Raw genomic sequence first — 20,931 nt, forward strand, 5'->3', positions numbered from 1 at the left:
ACCTACCAATCGCACGGTGGGGGAGATGCACGATTCGAATTCTCGAAAATCAACGGAGCAGATCAATCTGCCATAAAGGCGGTGGAAACGTTTGAGTATCCGTCTGACACCATTAATGTGCCGCATCAATCAAAGGGCGTGAAACGAATCGACCTCTGCAAAAGCGGATTGCTGCATTTAATGCCATCATTAGACACGCCTTCACGCGCCCCAAGCTCGTGTCAGAAGACCGAGGAGGCGGCTGGAGACATTCCTGCAAAAGGCGAATCGCTGCATTAAATGTCATCATTTGTGCCCCCACGCGCTCAAGGCTTGAGACAGGGAAACGAGGAGTCGACCGGAGGCACTTAAGCAAGCCTTGGTTTATTTTTACTAAGTAAACAAGGCTTGGGGGGTAAATGTTGCCCCTGAATTCGCCCAAAATACGTGGACTAGTCGAATTAGGACACGTGGATCAGATAACCTGTAAACATTTGATAAGTCTTTGTGCGCCACAAGGAAGCGCAGTTAGCGTGGGTCCCGGAGGAGGCACCTGGAGTACAAGGTACTCCGGGAAGCTCGCATGACGTGAAGCCTCTCCGGGATGTGTCAGATCTCTCTCGAGCAATCAAGTCGCATTTAATGCCGCATGGGAGGAAGCGTGTTGGGACTGTAACACGCAATAAAGTCTGACGGCACAACCCCCAAACAGCAGCGCTACAGTAATGATCATTTAAGTCTAGCGACGGCTACTCTGCGAAGAGTCACGTCAATCAAAAGGCAAAAAGGACATTCTTCATAAAAACCCTACGGCACCTAAGGATTTGACCATGCATCACCCATGGTATGTTCATTGGAAATGCCCAACTTTATGGATACTTACAGATACATGTGTAAGAACAATTCTAGGGATTACCCCACCAAAACACTATAAATACCCCCTCAAAGCTCATTTAATGGGGTCGAGAATCTTGGTTTGCAAAAGAGCAAGAAGAGAAAATACTCACCAAGAACATTCTCTGTATTTATGAGAAAGACATTCTCTCAAGTGTGGAATCTGTATTAAAGACATCCATTAATAACAAAGACTCGTGGACTAAGGCTCATTAACACCCCAACCACGTAAAAATCTTCATCTCACTTTCTTACAGCTCTTTATTATAATCATATTTTAATAGTTGCCGAAAATCTCGGTCAACAGTATGTATGTATGTATGTATGTATGTATGTATGTATGTATGTGTGTATGTATTTATGTGTATGTGTATGTGGGTGTGGGTGTGTATATATATGTATGCATGTATTTATATGTGTATATTGGTGTATGTATATATATATGTATGTATGTAAATATATATGCATATATGTGTGTATGTATGCATATATGTGTGTGTAAATATATATGTATATGTGTGTGTATGTGTGTGTATAAGTGTATGTGAATGTGTGTGAGTCTATGTGTATGTGTGTATATGTTTAAGTTAGTGTAGGGTAATGAATATGTGATAAAATTTTTAAATTTTTATAGGTATTAACTTTTTAATTTGGTTTTACTTTTTTATGGAATTAGGTCCGTGTTCGACCGGTCCGGATTACCGTTAGCTGCCTGAAGTTGTCATTTTTGCACTCGATTCAGGTATGTTTTTTTGCTTTCGCTTAGTACGTAGTAGTGTTTGTTATTAGTTAATATGTCTATGCATGTTAGAGAAGTAGGTTCTGTGATAAAATTGACTGTTGTTGGATGGGTGGATATTATTTGTTTGTGTATATATTGTCTGGAAATATTTGTTTGTGTTATTTATAGGTATTAAAAATTTTGGGTTTACACTTTTTAAGCCGTTATGCTGCCGAAATTTTAGTAGAGAAAATGTAAAATTAATTGAATGTTTAAATGAAATAAAATTGAAATTGAAATTGAAAATATGTAATTAAAAAGTTTGTAAAATAATACTTTTTTAAAAAAAAAAAATATTTTCAATGTAAATAATAAATAATTAGGAAAATATTTAATTATGAAATGTAACATATATTTTTAAATATAATAAAATGATATTATTAGTGTTGACCGAGGTTTTCGGCAACTAATAAAATATGAATATAATAATGAGCTGTAAGAAAGCGAGATGAAGACTTTTTACGTGGTTGGGGCGTTAATGAACCTTAGTCCACGAGCCACTGATATTTATGGATGTCTTTAATACAGATTCTACACTTGGGAGAATGTTTCTCTCTTTAATACAAAGAATGTTCTTGGTGAGTTTTTTTTCTCTCTTTGCTCTTAAGCAGCCAAGATTCTCCGACCCCCTTAAATGAGCTTTGAGGGGGTATTTATAGTGTTTTGGTGGGGTAATCCCTAGAATTGTACTTACACATGTGTCTGTAAGTATCCATAAAGTTGGGCATTTCCGATGAATATACCATGGGTGATGCATGGTCAAATCCCTAGGTGCTGTAGGGTTTTTATGGAGAATGTCCTTTTTGTCTTATGATTGACGTGACTCTTCGCAGAGTAGCCGTCGCTAGACTTAAATGATCATAACTGTAGCGCTGCTGTTTGGGGGATGTGCCGTCAGACTTTATTGCGTGTTACAGTCCCAACACGCTTCCTCCCATGCAGCATTAAATGCGACTTGATGTCTCGGGAGAGACCTGACACATCCCGGAGTGCCTTTAAGCTATGCTCGCTTCCGGGAGTACCTTGTACTCCGGGTGCATCATCCGGGACCCATGCGAACAACGCTTCCTGGTGTCATACAAAGACTTAGCAGTTCTTCTCAAGTAATTTGATCCACGTGTCCCTTCCTGATTGGTCCACGTACATTGGGCGATTTCAGGAGCAACATTTACCCCCCAAGCCTTGTTTACTTAGTAAAAATAAACCAAGGCTTGTTCAAGTGTCTCCAGTTGACTCCTCGTTTCCCCAGCTCGAGTCTCGAGCGCGTGGGGGCACACTAAATGATGTTATTTAATGCAACAATATGCTTGTTCGCAGGAATGTTTCCAGCCGCCTCCTCGGTCTTATGATACGACTTGGGGGCGCGTGAAGATGTGTCTAATAATGGCATTAAATGCAGTGATTCACTTTTGCAGAGGTCGATTCGTTTCACGCCCCATGATTGATGCGGCGCATTGATGGTGTCAGGCGGATACTCAAACTTTTGCACCGCCTTAATGGCGGATTGATCTGGCCCGTTGATCTGTTGGGAATTCGAATCGTGTGTTTCCCCTACCGTACGATTGGTAGGTGAAGACGCCTGTTCCTCATGCACTTTTGCCTATAAAAGCCACCACCTTTCCTTCATTTCGGTTACTTTCCATTCCTTACCATTTTTGCTTGAATTTCTCAGAGAGAAAAATTCCTCAAAGTAGCACAAACCGTCTTAACACTTAAACACTTTCTGTAATCTTCCAGTGTTCGATTTCGCCAGTGCTTCTCAACTCTCGCTCAACCATACCCAGTACCCCCAGTTCAACAATCAACTGTAAGTTTTTCGCATCTTTAGACACTAACATGCTTACATTTATTTTATTTATTTTCTGGGTTCGTACTCAGAGATTTCTGGAGTGTGAGTGTTTGAGTTCTTCGAGTTCTGCTTTTACGTTTTACTGAATTAGTTGTAGGCGTACAGTTTTGTTTGAAGAAGGCCGTGTATCCTTCGTTTAGCAATTGCTTAGGGCGTAGGAAGACTTTTCTTTTCCTTTTTGCAAAACCACTTTTACTGTGATTTTACTGCACCCGACACTTGTTCAGGGATTCTCTTTCGAATTTCCCAGGTGACACGTGTCCGGAGGGGGCCTCTTTCCAGCGGTTAGGGGACCCCCACTCCCTTTTTTCTGGTTTAGGGTTTGATATGGGGCCTAACTGCTGGGTTTTTTCTTTTCGTTTTTCTCAGAGCATAACATGTCTGCTTCTGGCTCGAAGTCTTCGAAGAAGAAGGGGAAGAATATTGCCACCCTGGAGGAGGTTTCTCTGGGACCTGTTGCCCAGGAAGGGTACAAGTCCCGCGCCACTGGCTGGGAGGCGGCCGAGCTTCGATCGACCCTGACCTGCCCTCACCAGCTGGAGAACATTATTAACGTAGCTGGAATCAAACCCTCTACTTCAGGGACCTTCCACCGGCCTCCCCGTGACTCGGAGACGCCCAACTTCAACTATGATGGCTTCGGGGCCTGGAGTCAGACCCATCTGATGGCCGGTGCAATGCTCCCGCTCCAGGATTATTTTGTTAATTTTCTTGTATTTGTCGGCCTTGCGCCATACCAACTTATTCCTCAAGCTTACCGCCTGCTCTCAGGCTTATTTATTTTTTACGCCGCACGCGGCTGGGGGTCTCCCAGCCCGGCGGAGATTTTATATTTTTACGAACTTGTATCCGTCCCCAAGAAAGGGGACAAATTTAAGGACGGTTTTTATGGGTTCCGGATCCACCCTGCTAACGAAGGGAAGGTTCCGTATAACAGGCAGACTCATGTTAAGGAATACCGCCACCGATTTTTCTTCTCCTCCGGTTTTAGGGCCGTGGACCATCCGGAGCTTCTCACGGAGTGGGTGCGGATCCCACCTTACCAGCGGACGCTTACCACTCAGGCTTTCCTTCGAAGGGCCCAAGCCTTCGCCTCCTACGACAATGCCGATCTTGACGTCGGGGGCCTGGTCACCACGGAGAATTGTAGAAAGGCCAAACTTATCCTTTCTCACCAATCCGTGGATGACTCCAACCTTTCCAAGGTTATCTGCCCTAACGTGAGGGCGCCAGTCGCGGAGAAGGCCTTCCGGGATGAGCTTATTGCTACGGCAGAGAAGAAGTACCAAGATTATCTCTACCGGAAGGCCCAGGAGAAGGCGTATTCTAGTGCCCGAAGCTGCCTGCGGGAGAGGGCTTCGCGTGGGGAGCCGGTGGTGCGGAGGAGCCAAGCCATTGGCGGGAAGTCCGAAGCTAAATTTTTTGACAAGATACTTCAAGAAGAGATTGGAGGTCCTTCCGCCGGGGACCCCTTCGTCTTGAAGGTTCTTCGAGAACCGACTTCCGGCCTCAGCCTTCAGTCCCCGAACCAAACTCGGGCGCTCCCGGTGCTAGCACTTCTGGTGCTGGTGGTAAGTCTCCTTTGATAATTCAATATGTCCCTTCCGTTGATGAATATACCAGTCGTAGGCCCATAGGGTTCGACGAGCGTCTCCGTAGGTTTAAGATGCCGTCGACCCGGTGGGGGGATCATTTGAAGGAGTTTTATTTTACAAACTTAGGAGATTACCTAGGTCGGTCCCGGATGGGCCCCGGCCCTCCGGAACCTATTCCCTTAGGTCCGTCGGCTTACATAGCGTCCGAGTCGGTTTCGGCCCTCGGACGGTTATCTTGGAGATGATGCTGCCAGCATTAAAGTTCGGGACTTTGCTAGGGCCGAACTAGGGAGTCCGGGTAGGAGTAGTTTATTTGCTGCACCTTTTTGTAAGTAGTTTCTCACGGACTTTTAACACTTGCTTGTTTTATTGGAACAGGTACCTCCATGGATGCCATCCTGGAACGGCTGGCTGGGGTCCATACTCCGGTGGCTCCTCCGGCTTTCACCCCCTCTCCCCCGGCCCCTTCCTTGAAGGTTTCCTCCGGCGCTCCTCCCGAAACCATCGACTTGGTGGATGATGAGGAGGTGCTTCCGGGAGAAGGCCAGGGGAAAGGGTGGGACTTCTCAGAGGAAGCCGCCGAGGGTGCTGGAGAACCTCAAGCTCTTCCAGTGGTAGCAGAGGAGGACGAGGAGGAGTCTGAAGTGGCTCTGATTCGCAAGCGTAAGGGCAAGATGATCGCCCAGGACGAGCCGAAGAGGCCCCGGAGGGCCGACACTCCCGCTCATGGCCTAGACGGCGGGGTTTCTCCGATGGAGGAAAATCCTGCTCCTCCTCGCATTGAGCTTACCCCGATTCCGGGGGATGAGGCAAGGCAGGAGCTTCGCATAGCCAAACACAACTACGCTATGGACGAGTACTCCCGGGGATATGCCGATGTGGAGGCCCTTAGGAGGATTCTGCGAGCGGAGGTTGAGGCGAGCATTAACCATCCGGACTATCATGATCCGTGGAACCTCAACCTGGATCCTTTGGCGGACTGGTTCCGTCCCCTCCTAGGGCCCACTCTGGCTCCCTTCGCCGCGGAAATGACCGGTGAGTTCGCTTCTCAGCTTACGCGCTGTGCGCCCAAACGATTTGCCACTTGCGCTTCCCTGAACTCCATCTTCCAAGTCCAGGACCTCAGCCATTCCCTCACTGTGGTAAGTACTTTGCAACTTCTTGCGTTTCCTTTTTGGTGTTTGTATTTTGTTTTCTTCCTTTGAGAAATTTTTCCTTATACCCCGTTATGGCTCAGCTTGCAGCTGAGGCTGGTCGCCTCTCCAAGAACATCATAAGCCATGGCTTCGCTCTGTCCGATTTTGGGGACATGAACGACGTCAAGAAGGTCCTCCAAGACCTTACAGCGGAGAGGCAGATCTATCAGGAGGCGGCTGAACGCCAGGAAGCAGCGGCCAAGGCCAAGGAAGAGAAGGCCAAGGCCAGGGAGGAAGAGGCCATCCGGAGGGAGGCTCAGGCGGAGGACATGATCCAGGCTGAGGCCCAGCGGAGAGGCAGAATGGAGGCCCATCATCAGGAGGAGCTAAGGGCTCAAACCGAGGCTGCCGAGAAGGCTAGGCGGGACCTTCGGGAGGCCAGGGAGGCTTTGGACGAAATGGCCGCCAAGGTGAGGTCTCTAGAGGAGACTCACCAGTCGGATATTGAATCCAAGGCCGCTCTGGCTGCGGAGTTGAAGGAGCTTCGGGACTATAAAGATCAGTCCATTAGGAAGGCCAAGAGGGCCGAGCTCCTTTCTCCCGTCTCCTGTGCCCGGTGCCCGAAGCGCTTTGATGATGGTGTCTACATGGCTTGGGCCACCAACGATCAGAGTATCAAGCTTTCCTTCTATCCCAAACCCGAGGACATGATTGCCAAATTTCGGGAGAAGAAGAAGAGACTTGATGCTGAGCTTGAGGCACGGATCGGACCTCGTCTTCCGCCGCGGGCTGACTGAGCTGCCATATTACTGACCCAGATTGTACCCGTTCTCTTCATAACTCTTTTTTTTTTTTCTTTGTACATACTTGCTGCTGCCTTAGAACAATTTACTTACAGGCGGCAGCTTTTATTTGAAGGGGAGACAATTTAAGGCCTGTCCCCGGGCCGTTTATATGTGTATGACCTAACCTTCGGGCTAGGATATTTTATATTTTTTTTTTATTTATATATATGTGCGATCTTTTTTCCACACTTTATATATTTCAACCTGTCCTTTGGCTCAGGATTTCATACTTACGCCCTTTATTTTTGCGCATGTTTTTGACCTGCCCTTTGGGTCAGGATATTTTACTTAGCTTAACCTGCCCTTTGGGTCAGGATGTTTTACTTAGCTTGACCTGCCCTTTGGGTCAGGATATTTTACTTAGCTTGACCTGCCCTTTAGGTCAGGATCTTTTACTTAGCTCGACCTGCCCTTTGGGTCAGGATATTTTACTTAGCTTGTTTTTGTTTGCCCGTGTGGTATACCCTAGTACCCCCCTGAGTGGCATAGAAACTTTGTTTTTAAGGCACTCAGCTTTATTTAATATAGAGGAGGCATACATTTGGACGGTACAAACCCTTTGAACAAAAGCTAAGTTTAATTCGCTACTGGTAGTATTTTCTGAGGTGATCGGCATTCCAGGCTCTTGGGACAGTAGTTCCGTCCATTCTTTTCAATTTATAAGTGCCAGAGCCGATTTCGTCCTCGATTTCATATGGTCCTTCCCAATTTGGTCCAAGTACCCCCACTCCGGGTTCTTGGGTGGCTGGGAAGACCCTTCTTAGGACCATGTCACCGATAGCGAATTTTCTGTTTTTAACCTTGGAGTTAAAATACTTGGTCACCTTGTTTTGATAAGCGGCCATCCGTATTTGGGACTCATCCCGGAGTTCTTCGACTTGATCCAGAGCTTCATGGAGCAGGGCCTGATTGGTGGCCGGATCGTAGGTCGTTCTCCTGTGGGATGGGAATAATGTTTCCACCGGGACCATTGCTTCACAACCGTATGCCATTGAGAACGGCGAGTGACCGGTTGTGGTTCTGGGGGTCGTCCGGTAGGCCCACAATACCCTTGGCAATTCCTCAGGCCAGTTATTTTTACAAGCCAGCAGCTTCTTTTTCAAGGTGACCTTTAGGATTTTATTGACTGCCTCCGCCTGGCCGTTCGTTTGAGGCCGGGCTACCGCGGAGAAGCTTTTTACTACTCCGTGTCGGTTGCAGAAGTCAGTAAATTCCTCGCAATCAAATTGCTTTCCATTGTCTGAGACTATTTTGTGAGGTAAGCCGTATCGACACACTATGTTTTTGATAACAAAGTCCAACGCCTTCTTAGCGGTTATTGTCTTCATAGGCTCAGCCTCTGTCCATTTGGTGAAGTAGTCTACTGCTACTATTGCATACTTTACTCCTCCTTTTCCCGTAGGTAGAGACCCGATGAGATCTATGCCCCAGACCGCGAAGGGCCAGGGGCTTGTCATCAGCGTGATCTCATTTGGAGGAGCTCTCGGTATGTTCGCGTACCTTTGGCACGAGTCACACTTTTGGACATAGTCTATACAATCTTTTTTCATTGTTGGCCAGAAGTATCCACCGCCTCAATATTTTCTTTGAGAGGCTGGGTCCTCCCGTATGATCTCCACAGAACCCTTCGTGGACCTCCAGCATGATTTGTCTAGCTTCAGGGTCCGATACACACCTTAAATAAGGCATGCTGAGTCCTCTCCGGTAGAGAATTTGATCCATCATTACATAACGATGAGCCTGATACTGAATCTTTCGAGACAGTGCCCTCTCTTGGGGCAACTCACCTGTGGTTATGTATTTTATGATGGGGACCATCCAGCTGGGTTCTTGCCCAACCGTTTGTGTGGTCTCTTTTATTTTGATGCTTGGCTCTGCCAAGCGTTCCACGGGTACTACCCCCAGCTCTTCGATCTCACTATCCGAGGCTAACTTAGCCAGACAGTCCGCATGAGCGTTCTTTTCTCGGGGGATTCTTTCTATTTTATAGTCCGTGAACTCGTGGAGCAGTTCTCGGACTATTGTTACGTACGCGGCCATCCTTTCGCCGCGGGTTTGGTATTCTCCGGATACTTGGTTTACGACCAGCTGGGAATCACTGTAGATTTCCACCCTCTTGGCTCCTACAGCTTTAGCCAATTTTAGCCCTGCTATCAGGGCCTCATACTCGGCTTCATTATTCGAAGCTGTGAAGTTGAATCGGAGTGCTGCCTGGAGCCGCAACCCAGTGGGTGATATCATAGCCACTCCGGCTCCCGAACCGTTTTCGTTTGAAGCTCCATCCACAAATACTCTCCAAGTGGGGATGGGTGGCTCCGGAGTATTGGCTGTTGCCTCGGCTTCATTACATTCGGTGATGAAGTCTGCCAAGGCTTGGCCTTTTACAGAAATCCGGGGCACGTAATGCAAGTCCCATTGCCCATTTGAGGAGTCTTCCGGAGGCTTCAGGTTTCTGGAGGACTTGCCGGAGTGGATGATTGGTCAAAATTCTGATTGGATGGGCTTGGAAGTATGGTCTCAACTTCCGCGATGCCATCAGGAGGCAGAATACCAGCTTTTCAATGACCGGATACCTTGTTTCGGCCCCTATCATGCGTTTACTAACATAGTACACGGGGTGCTGAATCTTTTCTTCCTCCCGGACCAATGCAGCACTGACCGCATGCTCGGAGACGGCCAAGTAAAGGAACAAGTCCTCTCCAAGGACGGGCTTTGATAGTATAGGAGGTTTGGCCATATGGTCTTTTAGCCTTTTGAATGCCTCTTCGCATTCGTCCGTCCATTCGAACTTTTGGCATTTCTTCAGTATGTTGAAGAAGGGTATGCACTTGTCCGTGGATCGTGAGATAAAACGGCTCAATGCGGCCACCTTTCCGGTCAAACTTTGCACGTCCTTATGTTTCTTGGGGGATGGCATGTCCAGGAGAGCTTGGATTTTCTCCGGGTTCGCCTCAATCCCCCTTTGGCTGACTATGAAGCCCAGGAATTTTCCCGACTTGACCCCGAAGGTACACTTCTTCGGATTGAGCTTCATGCCGTATCTCCGGACGACTTCGAAACATTCTTCTAGGTCGTTTGCATGACTATTGCATGCTTTGGATTTGACGAGCATGTCGTCTACATATACTTCCATGTTTCGTCCCAGGAGGCTTTTAAACATTCGGTTAACCATTCTTTGATAGGTTGCTCCGGCGTTTTTCAGTCCGAAAGGCATGACTAGGTAACAGTATACCCCCTTATCGGTCCTGAAGCTAGTGCACTCCTGGTCTGCCGTATGCATCTTTATTTGATTGTACCCAGCATAGGCATCCATGAAAGATAGTAGTTTAAATCCGGAGGTGGCGTCCACCATCTGGTCAATCCCGGCAGCGCCGAAAGGGGCCCCTTTGGGCAGGCTTTGTTTAGATCTGTGAAATCTATGCAAACCCGCCAAGTCCCGTTCGGCTTGGGCACCAGGACCGGATTGGCCAGCCATTCCGGATAGTATACGTCACGGATCATGCTGTTGGACAAAAGTTTATCCACCTCTTTCTCTAAGGCCTCGGCTTTCGCCGAGTCGAGCGGGCGTCTCTTTTGTTGTATAGGAGGCATGTCCGGGTTGACGTTGAGGACATGGGTGATGACATGAGGGCTGATGCCGGTCATGTCCTCTTGGCGCCATGCAAAAATGTCAATGGCGCCCTTCAGTGTCTTTATTATCTTATCCTTTTCCTCCGGATCTAGTCCTCTCCCTATCCGGAGTACTTTGGTGGAGTCGTCGTCGCACACTGGTATCTCTTCGACGTCCTCCATTGGTTCTACGACCCTTTCGGATCCTATACGAGGATCCAACTCGTCTTCTTCAGCCTTCTCTGCTTCAGGGGGCCCCCGGACCATGAGCACTGGCAAGTGGGTGGCAACGTTGTAACATTGCCTGGCCTCCCCTTGATTTCCCCTCACCGTTCCGACTCCGGCTTCCTGAGTAGGAAATTTTAGGCATAGGTGTCGGATGGAAGTTATTGCACCAAAGTCGACGAGGGCCGGTCGGCCTAAGATTGCGTTGTAGGCTGTTGGACAGTCTACCACCACGAAGGTGCAATACTTAAACGTGCTCTGGGGAGTGTCCGGGCACAGGGTAACTGGGAGCCTGACTTTTCCCATCGGGATTAGAGTTGTCCCGTTAAACCCTGTGAGCTGCGATCCGCTAGGAGAGAGGTCCCGGTCGGTCAACCCTATCGCAGTGAAGGCCTCTTTGAAGAGCAGGTTCACGGAACTTCCATTATCAATCAGGACCCTGGCCACCACTTTATTTGCAATGGGGGTCTCTATGACCAGTGGGTCGTGGTGAGGAAAACGCACTGTCTTGGCGTCCTCTTCCGTGAACGTTATGGGCTGGTCCATTAGCCGAGGCCTTTGAGCTGGGAGTTGAGTAACCTCCCACACCTCACTGTGCCTTGCGGCCTCGGCGTATCTTTTTCGCTCCTTCCGAGTGTTACCTCCGATATGGGGACCTCCGGAGATCATGGCTACCCGTCCATTAGGCCGGGGCGGTAGTCCGGGTATATGCTGGGTGTCACCTGCGGGAGCAGCTGGAGGCAATACTCCTGCTGTACCCCCTGGTGTTCCCGAAGGCATGCCCCCTGCCACCTGCCCCGGGTTAAGGTGGGGTAACCTATTCTTGATCCATTCATAGAGGTGGCCCAACCGGATCAGATTCTCAATCTCATCTTTGAGATTTTTACACTCGTTGGTGCTGTGGCCGATGTCGTTGTGATATTCGCACCTTTTGCTCGGATCTCTCCGGGAGCTGTCCCTGTACAATGGCTGGGGTCTCCGGTAATGCGTATTCTGCCTCGTGGCAAAATAGACACGTTCCTGAGAGTCCGTGAGCTCTGTGTACTGGGTGTATTGGGGTGTGTACCCCTTCTTTTGGCGCTTCTCTCCCGTTCGGGTGCTGCCCTTGGAAGACCTCTTGCTTCTAGACCCTTGAGTAGGGCCTGTTAAGCTAGCGGTTGGGGCAGCCTGTGAAGGAGCCCGTCCATTCACCCCGGACGGATTGCCGTAATGGGAAGATGCCGGGGGCAGGGCTTGGTTGTATCCGGGGGTAGCGGAAAACTGTATGCCACTGACCTGCGGGGTCGCGGTCGGGACAGTACCCGAGGGCGATACCCCTGGCATGTATCCTGCTATCCCGGTGGGATAATAGCCTCCGTAAGCCACGATCTGGGCCTCTTCGAGGTTAATATATTTTTGGACTTGCTTCTGGAAGTCCTGAAGGCTAGCAGCGCCTTCTTGCTGTAATTCGTTCCAGAAGGGAGTTCCAGTGCGGATTCCTGCTTGGAGAAGCGCAAGCTGTTGTCCGTCATCGACCTTCTTGGTCTTCGAGGCTTCCTCTCGGAACCTCTTGATGTAATTTTTCAAAGTCTCGGTGGGTAGTTGCTTGATGTTAGTCAAGGCACTAACTTCCAAATTGACCTTCCTGGCGGCGACAAATTGTCTCCGGAAGTTGGTTTGGAGTTTGTTCCAACATCCCACCGATCCTGGTTCTAGTTTCTTGAACCACTCCTCCGCCGAACCGCTCAGGGTGAGGGGGAAGCATAGGCATTTGGCGTCATTGCTGACCCGCATGACTGTCATGACTCGGTTGAATCGGGACAAGTGATCACTGGGGTCGGAGTTCCCAGTATATGCCGCCATTTCGGGCATTTTGAAGTTTTTAGGGAGCTCCGCCTCCAGGATATGCTTGGCGCAGGGCTCCCGGTCCTCACTGTCCGAGTCGGAGTCATCTCCCTTCTGCCTCCGGGAGACTCGGGCAATATCTTTTCGAAGGATGGCAAGCTCGCCATAATCCCTTCGTTTAGCGCACCCGAGGAGACTTCGGGTACGTATCTTTTGATCAAGGTGATCCCGAAGGTCACCTTGATTCCCATTGATTTGATTTCTCAAATCAATGGGTGGACATCTCTGTCCTCCTCTTCCTCTACCCCCCGGTTCCTGGTGCACGGAAACGCTTTTCCGGTCCCCTCGATCCTGAGGGCCAAGACTCCCTCTTTGGGGCTTGCCCCTCTGCGGACCTTTCCCTTTAGGGAAATCTGAGCGGACCTTACGCGGATCCTGCGCCTTTTTCTTTCGACCAGGGGCAGAAGTAGGGTTTTTTGTTTGGTTTTCCTCAGCAGGGTGCCTTATAGGGCTAGGTTCCCTAGGCCTTTGCTGCTGGGAATCGGGCGAAGACGTAGCTGGCTCCCCGTCGAGTCCAGCGGCCATTGCCTTGGGATGCACGTGAATGCCAGCTGCCTCCATGGCTTTCTGCATGGCTAGCATCACCTCATGCATCTTTTGATTTTGCACTTTCTGAGCTTCGATCTCAGCTTCGTGATCGATGGCTTTTTGTCTGAGGAGCACCAGCTCTTGGTAGCTTCCATCATCGTAAGCGTACTCGTCGAGGTGTTCCTCGTGGTTTTCATCTGGAACTTCTTCCTCGGACTCCTCTGCTGCCCTTGAGGCTACATCCTCTTCATTGGGATCTTGAGCATCTTCTAGAGGGCGAGGGTGACGTGTAGCTCTTGTCTCCACCATTGTTGTGAAGTTAAATGCTTGTTGTGAAGCAGCCTTCCTCAGCTCTCAATGAAAGCACCAAAATGTTGACCGAGGTTTTCGGCAACTAATAAAATATGAATATAATAATGAGCTGTAAGAAAGCGAGATGAAGACTTTTTACGTGGTTGGGGCGTTAATGAGCCTTAGTCCACGAGCCACTGATATTTATGGATGTCTTTAATACAGATTCTACACTTGGGAGAATGTTTCTCTCTTTAATACAAAGAATGTTCTTGGTGAGTTTTTTTTCTCTGTTTGCTCTTAAGCAGCCAAGATTCTCCGACCCCCTTAAATGAGCTTTGAGGGGGTATTTATAGTGTTTTGGTGGGGTAATCCCTAGAATTGTACTTACACATGTGTCTGTAAGTATCCATAAAGTTGGGCATTTCCGATGAATATACCATGGGTGATGCATGGTCAAATCCCTAGGTGCTGTAGGGTTTTTATGGAGAATGTCCTTTTTGTCTTATGATTGACGTGACTCTTCGCAGAGTAGCCGTCGCTAGACTTAAATGATCATTACTGTAGCGCCTTTCTTGTTTTGGGGGATGTGCCGTCAGACTTTATTGCGTGTTACAGTCCCAACACGCTTCCTCCCATGCAGCATTAAATGCGACTTGATGTCTCGGGAGAGACCTGACACATCCCGGAGTGCCTTTAAGCTATGCTCGCTTCCGGGAGTACCTTGTACTCCGGGTGCATCATCCGGGACCCATGCGAACAACGCTTCCTGGTGTCATACAAAGACTTAGCAGTTCTTCTCAAGTAATTTGATCCACGTGTCCCTTCCTGATTGGTCCACGTACATTGGGCGATTTCAGGAGCAACAATTAGTTTTAATAAGTTACTAATTTTAATTTAATTAATAAATTATCAAAAATTAATAAATGATTGACAAAAAAATTAAAGAATGTAATATATAATTGAAAATATAATAAAGTGGTATTAAAATTTTTTAAAAAGTGAGTACTTTTAATTTAAATAAAAAAAATGATTAAAAAATAATAAAAATAAAAAAATGTAATGTATAATTTAAAATATAATAAAGTGATATTATAAATTTGAAAAAGTTAGTAATTTTAATTTAAATAATAAATTATTAAAAAAATAATAAAAGTGAAAAATGTAACATATAATTTAAAATATAGTAAAGTGATATTATAAATTTTAAGAAGTTTTTAATTTTAATTTAAATAATAAAGGATTAAAAAAATAATAAAAATGAAAAAAAATGTAATATATAATTTAAAATATAATAAAGTGATATTATAAATTTAAAAAATTTGTAATTTTAATTTTAATAATAAAAGTGAAAATGTAATAAAGTGATATTATAATAAGTATAAATGAGCATAAGATATTGTAAAGTATATGATAAGATATTGTAAAATAGCATAAAATTAAATTTGTATTATCTTTTCTTGATCTATTTGGTTATACACCAAAGATAGGATTTAACAATTGTATTTGTATTATCACATAGTGATAATTTTTTTTTTAATTTTACACATGCACGAAATACCTTAGACCTGTTTGGAGAGGCTGAGTCAGTAAGGACTCTTAAATACGCTTCTCCAAATTATCCAGGACTGTTTGTCCACATGGATAGTTTGGGCTTTTTTTATACTTATAGTATGATCTATTGCTTATTTGATTATTTCATTAGTAAATATTTTGGTACAATGTCTTCTTACACGTTCTTGTAAGTCGGCAAACTTAATTACTACAAGTTTGCTAACTTATAAGAACTGTAGGGAGGTGCTGCCGAAATTTTTACAAAAATGAAATAATCTTAAGAGCGTAGAATGTACTATATGTATATTACAAACCTGAATGGGATAGGTTCTTTACCCTTTTAGTAATGGAGTGAAAAGGTGGATTAGGACACTTGCACATTTTGTTGTTTGTTTTTAATTTTTTTTTGTTAATTACTTCATAGTGGAAGATGCCTACCAACCGAAGTTGGATGAAGGCGCACCGGCGCTCTGCAGAGTTTCGAAGTGGCGTTGAGGAGTTCGTTGCAGTAGCAACGAACCACGTGAATTCTGACGGATTAGCTCGATGCCCATGCATGCGGTGTTTGAATGTGAATTTCCACACACCTGCAACTATAAGGGTTCATTTATTTCTCAGCGGGATCCAACCTTCGTACAACCCTTGGTATTTCCACGGGGAGACTTTCTCGCAGCCCGCAGTTGAACTTCCTGAAAATGACGAAGAGGAAATGGCAGATGTGTTGGCGGACATGTTAAGAGGGGACCCTGGGTTTAACGAATCTGCTAACACGACTGATTCTTTCAATGAACCCCCTATCAACGACAACAATAAGTTTGATGACTTGTTTAAGGAGATGGAGGCTGAGTTATATCCAGGTTGCAAAAAATCAGCCCTCAATGCACTGGTAAAGCTTATGCACTGCAAGGTTTTGAATAGGTGGAGTAACCACTCTTTCGATATGTTGCTGTCCATCTTGATTGATCTATTTCCGGAGGGGACAAAATTACCGAAGTCGCATTATGAGTCGAAGATGCGATTGCGCAATCTAGGTTTGGGTTACGACTCAATAGATGTGTGCAAGTATAATTGTGCTATTTTCTGGAAGGAGAATGAGAAGAAGGAGTTTTGCCCTGTATGTGGCGAATCACGATGGGTGAAAAGAAAGGGTAAGGGGAAAAAAGTTCCTCACAAAGTTATGCGTTACTTCCCACTCACACCTAGACTAAAACGATTATATTGCTCAAGACACACTGCAGAGGATATGCGTTGGCATTACTCGCAGAGACCAAAAGAAGACGGTGTGCTTAGGCATCCTGCGGATGCTGAAGAATGGAAGCAGTTTGACCGCCTTCATCCGTCTTTTGCTGTTGAACCTAGAAATGTCAGACTGGGATTGGCGACTGACGGTTTTAATCCATTTGGCAACATGAGCAACTCTTACAGCCTGTGGCCAGTTATTTGTGTCCCATATAATTTGCCACCGTGGAAGTGTATGAGTGCTGAATCGTTGTTGTTGACCTTATTAATTCCAGGTCCATCATCTCCTGGGAAAGACATAGATGTATTCATGAGACCGTTAATTGATGAACTGAAACAGTTGTGGGAGACGGGTGTTGAAACCCGAGATGCCTACAACGGAACTGTGTTTTCAATGCGTGCGGCAGTGTTATGGACAATAAATAATTTTCCTGCTTATGCTCTAATGTTTGGTTGGAGCACAAAAGGGTATATGGCGTGTCCCACTTGCAATGAACATACTCCTTCCATTGGCCTAAATAGTCAGATTGGATATGTTGGCCACAGACGTTTTCTTGAAATGAGTGATCCGAGAAGGAGAAGCAAAAAGTACAATGGTAAGACTGAGAAGAGAGCACCACCTCCTGTATTGACGGGGGATGATATTTTAACTCAATTAGACCGAATTCCATTGACTTTGCCTGGAAAACACAAACAATTCGGGGGTGTGAAACGGAAGCGTTCTAGTGAAGAGCTCAATTGGTCTAAAAAAAGTATTTTTTTTTAGCTTCAGTACTGGAAGTCAAAGTCATTACGACATAATCTTGATGTAATGCACATTGAGAAAAATGTGTGTGACATCTTAGTAGGTACTCTTCTAAGTATCGACGGGAAGTCAAAGGATACCGACAAGGCGAGAATGGATTTGCAAGACTTGCAAATACGACGAGAGTTGTGGTTGTATGAAGACCGGAATGGGAAGTGGAAAAAGCCTCCAGCTAGTTACACACTTAGTGTTCAAGAACGGATTGAATTTGTAGACTTCATAAAGTCTGTACGATTTCCAGACGGTTTCACAGCAAACTTAGACAAAAATGTAAATTTGGATACAGGCAAGATTTCCGGGCTCAAATCACATGATTGTCATGTGTTGTTACAACGTTTACTACCGGCAGGTATCCATAAGTTCTTGAAAAAAGAAATCCGGGACACAATCATTGAGCTCTGTGTGTATTTCAAACAATTATGCTCAAGAACACTTAATGTTTCGAATTTAGAAAAAATGCAAACAAATATTCTAACTATTTTGTGCAAGTTAGAAACAATTTTTCCACCGGCTTTCTTCGACATAATGGTTCACGTAGTTATGCATCTCCCTAAAGAAGCTATACTAGGTGGACCAGTGCAGTACAGGTGGATGTATCCCATTGAACGGTCAATGTCTGTGTACAAGCAATATGTCAGGAATCGTGCCCGTCCGGAAGGCTCTATTGCTGAATCTTTTGTGGTTAATGAGGCATTAACCTTTTGCTCAATGTACTTTCGAGAAGTCGAAACTCGATTCAACCGTCCTGACCGGAACAATGACATTGTCCAAAACATGCCAACTCGACAATTTTCTGTATTCAAGCATGTTGGCCGACCCCTTGGTATGAGGACAGTCGACACCTTACCCATGCAAAGCAAGCGTAAGGCGGAGTGGTACATTTTGAACAATTGCACAGAGGTTGAGCCGTATATCAAGTAAGTATAAATTCCAAAAACACAAACACACAATAGTCGACTTCATCTAAAAAATTCTTAACTTACTAAGTGCATTATATTATATAGTGAGCACAAGGAGTTGCTTCAAGCAAGGGGTGTAGGCAATATTGAAAAAGTGCAAGAGACTGAGTTCCCTGAATGGTTCAAAACTCGAGTAAGTCTTGTTGCCTCTCAATACTCTTAACCTTGTTCTCAATAACTGTTCAACTCTTCTTAATTTAATCTTTTTCCTGATATGTAGATTAATGAACTACGGTTGAGCAACCACGGTGCAGTGTCAGATGAGTTGTATGCTATCGCTAACCCAGCGAATGCAGCAATTTATTTTTATCCAGGGTGCATAGTGAACGGTATTAAATTTTTGGTCAAGGAAAGGGATGAGAACCGCAAAACACAAAATAGCAGTGTCATGGTCCCCGGTGAAGATGGACAAAATTTTTACGGCACACTTGAAAAAATTATGGAGTTCACTTATTTAAAAGATTGCAGTGTTCTCTTATTTTTTTGTAAGTGGTTTAAAACTAACGGGAGTAGAATGGATAGTGACGGTGTTATTACTAGCATCTGCGTCAACCGACAGTGGTACCAAAATGAACCGTTCATACTTGCATCTCAAGCAAAATTGATCTACTACATTCCTGATTTAAGGAACGGTAAAGACTGGCTGATTGTAAATGAGTACATACCACGCAATGTTTGGGACTTCCCGGACACGGATGGGGAGACACCCTTTGTACGAGAAAACAATTCAGCTGAAACCGAGTTCGTTGTTCAACTTCCACAGTTGGATGATGTTGACTATGTTCGCCATGATGTCGACCCAACTGAAGTTGCAAACATCCATCGTGTGAATTCACAGCCTCAACAATTAGATGATTTCATTGTCGATGATGACAACGAGGGTTTAAATACCGAAGAAGACAACTCCTTAGAATTAGAGAGTGACAGTGATGATAATGCTGTATATGTAACTGATGATGAGGATGATGAATTGTAATTGAAATAGTGTTTTAAATAAAATAAAAATTACAACCCTTCTTCTTTAATATGTTTGCAATATGTTAGTTTATTTTAAATAAACAATATGTGTTGTATATGTAGTATGTCTGCACCAGGTGGCAGCAGTTCGAAAAAGAAAGGGGTCAGAGGTAAATACAAGGGCAAGAATGTTGAGGAGGAGCTCTCCAAAACACAATCTGCCAAGTTACCGATTGAGGTGCACGCAGAGACTGGCACCCCCGTAGGCAAAAACGGAAAAAAATTCAACAATATGGCCAAATGGATGACTCGGATGTCTATCCCCATTAATAAATTCAAATGGGAAGATGTCAGTAGAGCTGACATCAACGCACTCTGGGATAGACTTGAGGTATGCCTTAATAATTTTTTTAATTTCTAAATTACTATACTCTTATTAAATTGTAATTAATGTATTAATGTGTAACTTTTTGCAGACCAAGTTTGTCCTCCCACGAGATAACCCTACATTCGTAGACTACGGTGAGTACGAGATGTCAAAGGGTTTACGTGACTGGAGGGCAGACTGCAAGAAGAAGTGGATACAAAACATTGAGGAGCTTGGACAGGAGAGGGCCGACATGTCACCTCCTGAGGGAGTAACTCAAGAGGTGTGGAGTGACTGCATCGCTTATTGGAGCACAGACAAACAAAAGGTACATTTTTTAAAATTTCTAATTTTGGTAATGTTTAATTTATATAGTCAATAATAAATAATTAATTGTTAGAAAAATTATTAATTTCAGGCGAGAGCAGCGAAAAATAAAGAAAGTCGGGGTAAGATGAAATTTCTAGGAGGCTGGGGCTCCAAGCCTATTGTTTCACATGTTGTCGAGGGGGTAAGTTTATATTTAACTATCATTCATTTAAATTTTTCTAGTAAAATAACAATACTAATATATTTTTTCTTGAAAATAGGCTAACCCCGACACAGGAGAACTGCCAACTGCGGTGGAAACTTTTCAAAAGTTTCACCATAAAGGCAACGATTGGCGCAACGAGTTCGCGCAACAAGCTTACGTAAGTTTACGTTTTAATTCAATTTTTATTTATTTCTTTCAATTTATTTTGTATTAAAATTAACCATTTAACTTATTTGTTTGTTTTAGGAGCAAATGGTTGAAATAGCGGCAACTCAACCAGCGCCCACTGAAGATGAGCCCGAAGAGCCTGCTGTCGATCCTACACAGTACCCCCGAGACTTACCTGTTATGACGCAAGTACTCGGGGAACGATCTCGGCATCTTAGAGGCTTTGGCCATCTCCCCAGACTGAAGGGAGTTGGGGCCAAAAGAGCACCTGCCACGCATCCTTCAGCCCAACCGACTATTACAATGGAACAGTACGAGGCTTTACAGAAAAAAGTGGAGGAAGCGGAACAGACAACTCAACATACGAGGCAGCAGTATGAGACACAACAACTCTACCTCAGACGATTCCAAGATCAGTTTGAGTATCTTTCTCGAGCTGTGCCGGGTTTCAACTTGCCTCCCATGGATCTTCCACCATTGCCCACTCCTGGTGCTGGATCGTCATCGCAGCCTCCCGAGACTCAGAGAAACAATGATGACGACATTACCCGCCTATAGAACTGTACTTTTTTTATTATCATTTTGTTTATATACTGATTTAGTAGTAATTGATGTTGGTTTATCTTTTAATGGAAATTATGTTGGTTTATTTTGTTAATATAATATTATAATTATTTAAAAACATTTACTTAATTATATTTGATTAATTAATATTATAATTAATTAAATAT

At 45.1% G+C, this 20,931-nt stretch overlaps 2 protein-coding genes across 2 annotated transcripts; both read left to right on the forward strand.

Moving 5' to 3' along the window:
* The first annotated feature begins 1,483 nt into the window (after positions 1-1,483).
* On the forward strand, positions 1,484-20,758 carry LOC133031475 (uncharacterized). Its single transcript, XM_061104982.1, has 6 exons — positions 1,484-1,615; positions 19,254-19,521; positions 19,607-19,825; positions 19,916-20,008; positions 20,088-20,189; positions 20,279-20,758. The coding sequence occupies exons 2-6, from the start codon at positions 19,255-19,257 to the stop codon at positions 20,756-20,758; spliced, it is 1,161 nt and encodes a 386-aa protein (XP_060960965.1). The 5' UTR covers positions 1,484-1,615; position 19,254.
* Positions 15,601-19,149, forward strand: LOC133031474 (uncharacterized). Its single transcript, XM_061104981.1, has 5 exons — positions 15,601-17,161; positions 17,258-18,131; positions 18,219-18,306; positions 18,394-18,564; positions 18,664-19,149. Exons 1-5 carry the CDS (start codon positions 15,601-15,603, stop codon positions 19,147-19,149), a joined length of 3,180 nt encoding a protein of 1,059 aa, XP_060960964.1.
* Positions 20,759-20,931: the final 173 nt, after the last annotated feature.

The sequence above is a fragment of the Cannabis sativa genome, chromosome 9, assembly GCF_029168945.1.
Source record: "Cannabis sativa cultivar Pink pepper isolate KNU-18-1 chromosome 9, ASM2916894v1, whole genome shotgun sequence".
Taxonomy (NCBI): domain Eukaryota; kingdom Viridiplantae; phylum Streptophyta; class Magnoliopsida; order Rosales; family Cannabaceae; genus Cannabis; species Cannabis sativa.

What these genes read in the sequence shown, in the direction of transcription:
- LOC133031475 (XM_061104982.1), top strand. Translation starts at nt 19,255, where the DNA reads ATGTCTGCACCAGGTGGCAGCAGTTCGAAAAAGAAAGGGGTCAGAGGT. An exon ending in TTTCACATGTTGTCGAGGGG is followed by an intron (nt 20,009 to 20,087) that starts GTAAGTTTATAT and finishes TCTTGAAAATAG; the next exon opens with GCTAACCCCGACACAGGAGA. An exon ending in AGTTCGCGCAACAAGCTTAC is followed by an intron (nt 20,190 to 20,278) that starts GTAAGTTTACGT and finishes TGTTTGTTTTAG; the next exon opens with GAGCAAATGGTTGAAATAGC.
- LOC133031474 (XM_061104981.1), top strand. Translation starts at nt 15,601, where the DNA reads ATGCCTACCAACCGAAGTTGGATGAAGGCGCACCGGCGCTCTGCAGAG. An exon ending in GCTCAATTGGTCTAAAAAAA is followed by an intron (nt 17,162 to 17,257) that starts GTATTTTTTTTT and finishes ACATCTTAGTAG; the next exon opens with GTACTCTTCTAAGTATCGAC. An exon ending in CACAAAATAGCAGTGTCATG is followed by an intron (nt 18,565 to 18,663) that starts GTCCCCGGTGAA and finishes TTTTTTTGTAAG; the next exon opens with TGGTTTAAAACTAACGGGAG.